The 11,325-nt window shown below is 51.1% G+C and overlaps 2 protein-coding genes across 2 annotated transcripts in view; both read left to right on the top strand.

Moving 5' to 3' along the window:
* Positions 1-5,922, top strand: part of LOC311023471 (zinc finger MIZ domain-containing protein 2-like) — an 18,325-nt gene extending 12,403 nt beyond the window's left edge. The window contains 9 exon segments of the mRNA XM_084025316.1: positions 1-107; positions 1,285-1,390; positions 1,471-1,628; positions 2,805-2,872; positions 2,987-3,055; positions 3,360-3,622; positions 3,809-3,981; positions 4,074-4,277; positions 4,378-5,922. The exon segment at positions 1-107 is cut by the window's left edge and continues 25 nt beyond it. Coding sequence (XP_083881442.1) covers positions 1-107; positions 1,285-1,390; positions 1,471-1,628; positions 2,805-2,872; positions 2,987-3,055; positions 3,360-3,622; positions 3,809-3,981; positions 4,074-4,277; positions 4,378-4,488 — 1,259 coding nt within the window. The 3' untranslated portion in view covers positions 4,489-5,922.
* A 1,244-nt stretch (positions 5,923-7,166) lies between these two features.
* Positions 7,167-10,288, top strand: ppiaa (peptidylprolyl isomerase Aa (cyclophilin A)). The gene is made up of 4 exons (XM_084025160.1): positions 7,167-7,326; positions 9,049-9,168; positions 9,565-9,737; positions 9,871-10,288. The coding sequence occupies exons 1-4, from the start codon at positions 7,258-7,260 to the stop codon at positions 10,004-10,006; spliced, it is 498 nt and encodes a 165-aa protein (XP_083881286.1). The 5' UTR covers positions 7,167-7,257; the 3' UTR covers positions 10,007-10,288.
* The last annotated feature ends 1,037 nt before the right edge of the window (positions 10,289-11,325 follow it).

The following is an 11,325-nucleotide window of genomic DNA, read 5'->3' as shown; positions in this document are numbered from 1 at the left end:
CCATCGAGCGCGGTGACAACAAGACTTCCCACAAGCCTTTGTACCTGAAGCAGGTGTGTCAGCCGGGCAGGAACACCATCCAGATCACCGTCACCGCCTGCTGCTGCGTGAGTCTCACCTGTCTGACCCACACACACACCTGTCCGACCCACACACCTGTCTGACCCACACACACACACCTGTCTGACCCACACACACACACCTGTCTGACCCACACACACACACCTGTCTGACCCACACACCTGTCTGACCCACACACACACACCTGTCTGACCCACACACCTGTCTGACCCACACACACACACACACCTGTCTGACCCACACACACACACCTGTCTGACCCACACACACACACCTGTCTGACCCACACACACACACACCTGTCTGACCCACACACACACACACCTGTCTGACCCACACACACACACCTGTCTGACCCACACACCTGTCTGACCCACACACACACACCTGTCTGACCCACACACACACACACCTGTCTGACCCACACACACACACCTGTCTGACCCACACACCTGTCTTACCCACACACACACACCTGTCTGACCCACACACACACACCTGTCTGACCCACACACCTGTCTTACCCACACACACACACCTGTCTGACCCACACACACACACACCTGTCTGACCCACACACACACACACACCTGTCTGACCCACACACCTGTCTGACCCACACACCTGTCTGACCCACACACACACACACCTGTCTGACCCACACACACACACCTGTCTGACCCACACACACACACACCTGTCTGACCCACACACACACACACACCTGTCTGACCCACACACCTGTCTGACCCACACACCTGTCTGACCCACACACACACACACCTGTCTGACCCACACACACACACCTGTCTGACCCACACACACACACACCTGTCTGACCCACACACACACACACACCTGTCTGACCCACACACCTGTCTGACCCACACACACACACCTGTCTGACCCACACACACACACACCTGTCTGACCCACACACACACACATCTGTCTGACCCACACACACACACCTGTCTGACCCACACACACACACACCTGTCTGACCCACACACCTGTCTGACCCACACACCTGTCTGACCCACACACACACCTGTCTGACCCACACACACACCTGTCTGACCCACACACACACACCTGTCTGACCCACACACACACACCTGTCTGACCCACACACACACACACCTGTCTGACCCACACACACACACACCTGTCTGACCCACACCTGTCTCACCCTCTCTGCAGTCTCACCTGTTCGTGCTGCAGTTGGTCCACCGTCCGTCGGTGCGTTCAGTGCTTCAGGGTCTGATGAAGAAGAGGCTGCTTCCCGCGGAGCATTGTGTCACCAAGAGTGAGTTACTTTTCCCATCAGCCCCGGCGGCGGCTCGTTGCCGTCCTCGTGTTTACAGCGTTGAATGTTCTCGTCTCCAGTAAAGAGGAACTTCAGCAGCGGCTCCATCCCCGGGACTCCTGGGCTGAACGGAGAGGACGGCGTGGAGCAGACCGCCATCAGAGTCTCCTTGAAGTGTCCCATCACCTTCCGCCGCATCCAGCTGCCCGCCAGAGGTCACGACTGCAGACACATACAGGTCAGAGGTCACGACTGCAGACACATACAGGCCAGAGGTCACGACTGCAGACACATAACAGGTCAGAGGTCACGACTGCAGACACATACAGGCCAGAGGTCACGACTGCAGACACATACAGGCCAGAGGTCACGACTGCAGACACATACAGGCCAGAGGTCACGACTGCAGACACATACAGGCCAGAGGTCACGACTGCAGACACATAACAGGTCAGAGGTCACGACTGCAGACACATACAGGTCAGAGGTCACGACTGCAGACACATACAGGTCAGAGGTCACGACTGCAGACACATACAGGCCAGAGGTCACGACTGCAGACACATACAGGTCAGAGGTCACGCCTGCAGACACATACAGGTCAGAGGTCACGACTGCAGACACATACAGGCCAGAGGTCACGACTGCAGACACATACAGGCCAGAGGTCACGACTGCAGACACATACAGGTCAGAGGTCACGACTGCAGACACATACAGGTCAGAGGTCACGCCTGCAGACACATACAGGTCATATCAGTATACTGATTCTAAAAAAGTACACAACTACTAGAAAAGTATACCAATACTAGGTCTGGATCAGCAGGACAGGAACCGCTCTGAGCTGGTCCTGCATCAGGAACGCGGCTCTAATCAGAGACCAGATGTTCTGATAAAATGACTCGGCATCTTTCCTGAATCTGTCCAGCGTCTCCTGTAATCCATCATCACATGATCCACCAGAGACCACGTGTTGGAGTCTGGTTTTACTGGGTTTCTCAGGAACCACCAACTCGACCAGAGCTTTCTACACTTACTGTGTGGTCTTCCTGCTTTCAGCAGCTTCCCCTCATCAACTTCTCACAGAACTTGATCCGGATTTATGATCATTTAGTGGGTTTCTGTCTCCCTGCTGCAGTACCACTCTTCACCTGAACGGGTACAAATATGAAATTAAATATCAAAGAAATCACATAAACTCAAGTATAGATACATCAGATTACTGAAAACATCTACATTTTTTATTAATAGCAAAAACTTTTTTTTCTTTCATCTATTTTTCCATTACCTTTCCCGCTCGTCATGTTTTTCTACAAAACACAAAAATAATAAAATCAGGATCACATAAAAACTCGTCTGTCTGCCTGTCTGTCTGCCTGTCTGTCTGTCTGTCTGTCTGTCTGTCCGTCCACAGTGTTTTGACCTGGAGTCGTACCTGCAGCTCAACTGTGAGAGAGGAACGTGGAGATGTCCTGTGTGCAAGTGAGTCTGATCACATACAATAACTACTTCTACCTATCCACCTTCCTTATGTATAACTGTGTGTGTGTGTGTGTGTGTGTGTGTGTGTGTGTGTGTGTGTGTGTGTGTGTGTAGTAAAACAGCCCTGCTAGAAGGCCTCGAGGTGGACCAGTACATGCTGGGAATCCTCATCTACGTTCAGAAGTAAGAATCTTCATTTCTCCAAATGTGTGAAATGTTTTAACGGTATTTTATTTTGAAGTATCGTTTCCTGTTTTTCTGCCATCTTGCCTGTATGATCCTGTAGTACTACTGTAGTAGTAGTAGTAGTAGAGTACTGTAGTACTACTGTAGTAGTAGTAGTAGAGTACTGTAGTAAATGTACTTTAAGAAATCCGTCAGTGTTGATGAACCAGAAACCACAAAGTTTGTTTTTGGTTATTGACCTCGGTCACTCTCCCTCCTCCCCCCTCCTCCCCCTCTCTGCCCCCCCTCCTCCTCCCCCCAGCTCGGAGTACGAGGAGATCACCATCGACCCGGTCTGCAGCTGGAAGCCGGTCCCCGTGAAGCCGGACCTGCATGTGAAGGAGGAGTCTGACGGCCCCGTGTTGAAGCGCTGCCGGACGCTCAGCCCGAGTCACATGGTGCTGCCCAGCGTCATGGAGATGATTGCATCGCTAGGCCCCGCCCCCTCCTCCGCCACCTCCTCCCCGATGCCCTACCCCCCCAGCAACAACAATAACAGCCACACACCGGACTACCCAGGACCAGGTGGGAGCTCTCTCTCTCTCTCTCTCTCTCTCTCTCTCTCTCTGTCTCTCTCTGTCTCTCTCTGTCTCTCTCTCTCTCTCTCTCTCTCTCTCTCTCTCTCTCTCTCTCTCTCTCTCTCTCTCTCTCTCTCTCTCTCTCTCTCTCTCTCTCTGAAGTGATCACATGTGTCGATGGTCTCCTCCTCAGCTCCGTCCTACTCCAGTCAGCATGCTGGTTTCTCAGACTTCACTGGTCCTGGGACTCCGGGGGTCGGGGGGGACTTCTCCTCCCCCGGTCCTCCTCCCCTCTCGTACCAGTCGGAGCTCTCCAGTGCCCTCCTCACCCCCGACAAGCCCCCCTCTCACCCGCTGGCTGGACAGGTAACATCTTCACCTTCATCATCAGACCTGAAAGATCACATGATGATGATGATGATGACGACTTCCTGTTTCCTTCCCTCTCCTCCTCTCAGATGTCGGTGTCAGGCCGTCTGGACTCCACTTCCCATGGTGCTCCTCTCTCCCAGCAGCAGCAGCAGCAGCAGGGTCTCCACGGTAACTCCCAAATGGGAGGCAGCAACCAGATGATGCAGCGTAGCAACCAGAACCCCCGTCTCCAAGGCGACAGCTCCTTTGGCCTCGGGGGGTCGGGGGAGGGGCCTGAAACTTCTCTGGACGTGAGTCACAGTGATGCGTTGACTGACTGTAGGAACTTTCACCTGATTGACATAAACTGAAGTTAAAACTACTTTTCTGTCACTTTTCATGTTTGTTTAGTTGCTCCCGGAGTTGACCAACCCCGATGAGTTGCTGTCGTACCTCGGACCCCCGGACCTCCCGAACAACAACAACAACGACGACCTGCTGTCGCTGTTCGAGAACAACTGAACACACACACACACACACACCCCTACCTTTCCTGTAAGATATGAACTCTCTCCTCAACCGCCATCAAGACCGCCACCACAACATGACCGCCGCTCCGTCAGGATGAACGCCGCCGCTCCGTCAGGATGAACGCCGCCGCTCCGTCAGGATGAACGCCGCCGCGCCGTCGGGACAATAAGAAGGAAAGCAGTTTTAAATATGAACTTTTTGATGTGTGACCATGGCGGTGACTTTATTCTCTTGTTTTTTATCCTGAAACTGTATTTTGATGCTTCATCCGCCATTCCCTGTCGGCGCCGACGGCCTCGCCGCTCACAGGAAGCCGTCATGTTTGTAGTTGATGGATGTTTTAAGTGTAAACGAGCAGAAGAAGCTTCTAAGGAGCCGACATGGTGTTTCCCACGGGGTCAACGAACAGGAAGTGTCCCGTTGTCACTCAGCCACAGACGTCCACGCTTCAGAGGACGCAAAGATTTAAACCATGACTCATCACAACGGGACTTCTATTCATCTATGTGAGTTAGAATAATACTCTCCTCCAACCAGGTCTCCTCCACGTAGACCCCGACCAGGTCTCCTCCAACCAGGTCTCCTCCACATAGACCCCGACCAGGTCTCCTCCAACCAGGTCTCCTCCACGTAGACCCCGACCAGGTGTCCTCCGACCAGGTCTCCTCCAACCAGGTCTCCTCCAACCAGGTCTCGACCACAAGACCCCGACAAGGACTCCTCCACGTAGACCCCGACGAAAGTGCTGAGTCATGCTTTGTCAGCTCTGTCTGCAAGACCACAAGCTAACTACTGTTAAAACGCTGGTTTTCTGAATGGAGTCTGGTTGATGGTGCTAGGCTACGCTAACTTTGTAGCTGCTCCATCAACACTCCATATAAGGTCATCTAGACATAAATAAACTACAATAAAACATTACATCTAAACAGCTGTGTGATTATCAAAGTTTGAGTCGGTGAAATGAACTTCTAGAAAGTTTCCAGACGTTTGGAGTTCGACGACGTTTAACTTCCTGTTTCCTGTTGGCGATGTGGCTGAGTGGAAACGAGTCTTCATGTCCAAGTTCAGACTTTTTGTATCTTTTTTGTGTCGGAGGCTCGTCGGCGTCTTTAAGTGGGGTTTTAACTCACTACACCCCCCCCCCCCGGACTCTGGAGCAACTGTTTTCTACATAAACCAGCAATACGACAGCGAAGAGGACGAGCTGCTGGTGGAGTCTGACATCACATCAATGCTCTGACATCACAGTTTGTGTATGATCATCTCCATCGTTGTTGTGTACGTTGTAAAGAGACGGTTGTGTCTCATGTTCCAGTGAGTTTCTGGGAAAATAAACTGTACATGATCAAACTGTATCATTCAGTAATAACAGTAATAATAATAACCTTTGTAATTTAATAAACACACTGGAAAGACGTGAAGAAAGAGGAATCCTTCATTCGGAGACGATCAATAATCATTATTGATCATGGAAACGCTGTGAGGAGGGTTTGAGTGAAGGAATAGAAATAAATAAGTTATTGGTGCCATACAGGAAGTGAAGTGTTAGAGCCACGATCAATCAACTAGTTTGATCAGTTTGGATGATTTCAACTTTTAGGTTTTTGGACAAAATGGAATTTTTATTGTTAAGTGTTTCAGTGTTTTATAATCGGATGAATTAATGATGAATTAAAAGTAAAGTAGAACAGGTGATTAATTAATGTGTGATTAATAATGAAACAATTAAACAGCATCACCCAGAGGGGGTCAAAGGTCACTAAAAGATCACCTCCACCTGGAAACGACCAGACCGCCTCCAGGAAGACTGACTGGACTCAACCTGGTCCGGATCAGATGATGGCACTGGTTACCACGGTAACCTCAGCGGGTGAAAGGTGAGCCAGCAAAGACTGAAAGTTAAAGCTCCTGAACAAAGCTGGAAGCAGAGGGAAGTATTCCACTTATGTACTAGTACTTTATGTGAGTATTTCTGCTACTTTAATACCTCAACCCTGCTATATGTACACACATACAGTATGTACATGTACACCCATACAGTATCTATGTACATGTACATACTGTATGTGTGTACATGTACATACATACAGTATGTACACGGTATGTACACATGTCTACATAGTTAGTACAGGATGTTCATGTACACATTCTGTATGTATATGTACACACAGTATGTACATATCTACATAGTTAGTACAGGACGTACATGTACGTACTTGTACTTCTACTGTGTTTAACAGGACGGACCGCGCCCTTAACGCGCCACCCCCCCCCCCCCCCCCCCCCCCCTACAGCGGGGACGCGCGCTGACTGCGGGACTTGACCCTCCGCGAGCGCTTCACGTATTGGACCCCTGAGTTGTCAATGATCCGTGCGCGCGCTGCGCTGGTTCTCGCGAGTTCAAGCTCTAGTGACGGGGACGAGTAAAGGGGGCGGTGTTGATGTGAGAAACTGTGAAAAACCCCACCGTGTTTTGGAAGCGGGCCACGCTGCTGAATGAATGAAGCCCACCGTGTAATGTGCCTGTGCGGTGACAGGCCACTCGGAAGGGACGCCCCGCTCTCCTGGCTGCTGATTCGCCAAAACGGACGCTAATCAAAGTTTTCAGCGTCGCCCATTGGCTCGCTGTGATTTTCCGCCGCCCGCCGGTGTCTTATATAAAATTAAACCGCACGGCTCCATCTTTTTCGGATCCTTGTGGCCAGCTGCGTCCTCTCGCCGGAAAACCCGCTCAGTCCAACGTCTCTCAGTCAGAAGAAAATGGCCAAGACAAGAGTCTTCTTCGATATCAACGCTGACGGCAAGCCGGTCGGCCGGATTGTGATGCAGGTAAAAACCCGTCTCTGTGACTTAAAGCGTAGCCGGGGGTGATGACTGTAAGACGGGGCTGGTTAACGCGACCCTGCGGTAAGTGATTCTCTGCCCACCGGCCCCGGGTTGTCGGTGCTTCACGGCCGTCCGGTCTCGGTGTGCTGCCGCCGGGAGAACCTCCGGGTTCCGCTGCTCGCCGTTGAGCGGCGGCCGAGCTGTCAGCAGAAGCAGCGGCTTGAATGGTGGCCATGTGCACGTGTGTGTGGCTCCTAGCCAGCGCTAACGGGAAGTCATGTAGCTTTATTCTGTTTTACTTTCTGGAAGACGCGCTCCATCTTGATTTAACGATGTTTCGGCTGAAACCCGCTGTAATGGAACCGACGCGTTGAGCCGCAGTCTTGGGCGGTTTTTACGGCAGATAAATAACGGAATTAAATGGCAGCAAGCCAACTATTCGTGCGCTATTCGCCGCCTTGGGTGGAGAAAACTACAACTAACTGGCGGCTTCCGTCACGTTGAGGGCCACTAAAAGGCCCGCGGCCCCATTTGAGTCGTTGAGAGGCCCGTTGCCCGGGCAGCAGTCTGACCACCGCTGGCTAACGGGGCTAAGCTAATGCTAACGGAACATTCGCTCACACTGAGCTGTTCTTTGTTGCGGCGTCTTGCGGCCTTCTCACGAGCCCGGGAATCCTCCTCTCCCGCCTATTTAAAAACGACTAAAACCTTCCTGCTCCTATTTTAATCGTTACGTATTATTTAATTCGAGACTGGCGTTGTGAATGATGTTGGCCACAGTCCAACGAAAAGAGAAACTGTACTGCGGCGGTTAGCATGTAGCCGTGGAAGCTAACTGCGCCGGTTGCTGGACAGACACTTCTGGAAAGTTCCACAGGGGGAGGGGCCTGAGGCGCGCGCGCTAGCTACACGGTTAGAACAATGCTGATGTAGGGAGAAGACCGAACACGCGCCATAGCTGCTTTCATTTGTTAAATAAAACTTCACATAAGCGGCACGGGGGATGATGACGCCATCGTTACGGGCGTTTTTATTTTTATTTTTTAAACTACGAGCTTACGGCTGCTAGCATGCTAGCCACCGCAGTCCCAGCCATTTTGTGCCCATGGTCGTAGCTGTGCCCCGTCATGGGCGTTCCCGAGGTCGGCGTAGACCCGAACCCGGAGCGCCGTGAGCCACCAGCTTTAATTTACGGGGCCGCGCGGCCGTAATCGGATCCTGCAGACAGCTCCCACATTATGATGGTCTGGGTTCTGTTACTGCGGAGCAGGTGTTGGGCTGTTCTGAGATCAGCCCCCACCCCCTGCATGGCAGCATCACTGTGCAGAGCAGCAGATCCGTGGTGCAATGCTGCATTCCTCCTCCAGCCGGATCAAACCAACCACATAATCACCTGATCCCTTTAATGGGCCGGCAGCTGCCTTCAGGCTACATGAAGACAAGTTAGTAGTTTAACAGTGACTCAGCGTTGAACCTGCAGAATGATGATGCAGGTCTGGAGGTGATGTCATCTGGATGTAAGGGGCTGCAGGTTGTCGTACGACCTCACACCACGCAGAACAAAGTGCATGTGGTGAAACTGCTCGCCGTTTTGGCTCGGTGCCCAGATGGCAACGAGCTAGATGTTGGTTCACTGACTGGTTACGAATTTCACGACCTTTACCCTCTAATAGCACTGTTTGATCAGATTGTACACTAACTGGGTGCATTTGCTTTGTTCTGCAGCTCCATGACGATGTGGTGCCCAGGACCGCTGATAACTTCCGCGCCCTGTGCACCGGCGAGAAGGGCTTCGGCTACAAGGGCTCCTCCTTCCACCGCATCATCCCCGGCTTCATGTGCCAGGTGACGTCATGTTAATCATGTTTGTTAAAGAGACGTTTTCTTTTAGGCTTTAACGTCAAACTTTGGTTGGGAGAAACGTCGCATGTTGTGATTTATTGATCAGTTTAGAAGCTGAGGATTCAAGTAAATAACACGGTTCAGAAAGTTAAATGATTTAAAACCTTTTTTCTTTTTTAATCTGCATTAAAACCACAAATGCAAACCTGCAGCCTGTCAGACACGAGTGGCTCAGTTTGTCTGATAAATAATAAAGTAATTAATAATCCTGTACCAGCTGGGTTTGGGTCTGATGCCGTTGGCTCAGCTTCCTTGTCGGACTCTCCGTAGCTGCTGGCTAACGAGCACCCGATTGGTAGACTATATTGACGGTCGATTCCCGTGCGTTCCTTCCTGCAGGGCGGCGACTTCACCAACAACAACGGAACCGGTGGGAAGTCCATCTACGGCAACAAGTTCGCCGACGAGAACTTCACCCTGAAGCACACCCAACCCGGCGTCCTGTCCATGGCCAACGCCGGGCCCAACACCAACGGGTCTCAGTTCTTCATCTGCACGGCCAAGACCACCTGGTGAGTCGCCGCCGCCGCTCGCAACCGGGTCATGTGTTCATGTTGATTTTCCTCACATTGCTCGTGATTCATAGTCATGGTTGCGTTTTCATAAGTGGACGGCGCTGGTATTGACGGCGCTCTGTCTCTGCAGGCTGGACGGGAAGCACGTGGTGTTCGGCGAGGTGGTGGAGGGCTTCGACACGGTGGTGAAGAAGATGGAGGACCTCGGCAGCCAGAGCGGCAAAACCAACAAGAAGGTCACCATCGCTGACTGCGGGCAGCTCTGAGCTCCAGCACTTAACCCTTCCTGCTTGTCCTGTAGCCACGCCCCCATAGGCTCCACCCCTCCCACCTCTGCATCAACATTCCTATGAACGGAGGTTCAGGCGCCCCCCCCCCCTTTTTTTTCTTTTTTTCTTTTTGTATTCTGTTGCTGAAATCATGTTGCTGCATTTGTGACTTTTTGGAAGTTTCTTTTGCATTAACGTTTGTTTTCCCACAAAGTCCCAACGGTTTTTTGTTGAGTCAAAAAGTGAAAATTAAATAAAACTGAAAAGTTGCCTTGACAATTGAAACGTGATTTGTTCTCAACTCCATAAAAGGTTGACGGTTTAGGACTGTTCTTTGCTGCTTATTGGCTGAGACAGTTTGTGGTTTAGGGTTTCTAGCATCCACCCGGATCAGTGGTTCTCTGCTCCTGCTGGTACCTTTCACAATAAAAGCCTTGGCTGTAAACGAAGAATCCCCAACGGTAATTACAACAAATTAGCCTCCAACATGTATTTATTACTAAATATCATTGATGGCTGTTCTTTCGAGGTCAACTTTACAGCTAAGTGTTAGTCATCTTAGTAGCTAACTAGCATTGGTAGTGTGGTAGCGACCTGTCAATCAGCAGGTAAGCCCCGCCCCCTAGAACATGTTTACTGAGATAATGCATTAAGAGAGAAGTAGGACCATTTTCTCATAGACTTCTATACAACCAGAGAGGAGTCGCCCCCTGGTGGCCAGCAGAGAGAAGTAGGACCATTTTCTCATAGACTTCTATACAACCAGAGAGGAGTCGCCCCCTGGTGGCCAGCAGAGGGAAGTAGGACCATTTTCTCATAGACTTCTATTCAACCAGGGAGGAGACGCCCCCTGGTGGCCAGCAGAGAGAAGTAGGACCATTTTCTCATAGACTTCTATACAACCAGAGAGGAGTCGCCCCCTGGTGGCCAGCAGAGAGAAGTAGGACCATTTTCTCATAGACTTCTATACAACCAGAGAGGAGTCGCCCCCTGGTGGCCAGCAGAGAGAAGTAGGACCATTTTCTCATAGACTTCTATACAGCCAGAGAGGAGTCGCCCCCTGGTGGCCAGCAGAGAAGCTCCGAGTTTCTCAGGGTGCTAGCGGGTCTGATAAAGAGTTGCTGGATAAAACTTGTCCGCTCAGATGATGTCGGTGACGAAACGAGCTAGGTGGTGAGTACCCGTCACGTGGAGTTAGGGGAACCTTTCACACGGATCAATCAATAATTTCTCTGTTGACTAACCCAGAAGGAGCCTCTATTATTGATCATGATCGATATAACCCGTTAAAGGGACATTTCACCACATCTGTTCTT

This window comes from Eutrigla gurnardus (genome assembly GCF_963514095.1).
Source record: "Eutrigla gurnardus genome assembly, chromosome: 13".
NCBI lineage: Eukaryota > Metazoa > Chordata > Actinopteri > Perciformes > Triglidae > Eutrigla > Eutrigla gurnardus.
This window is presented reverse-complemented; position numbering and strand designations above follow the sequence as displayed.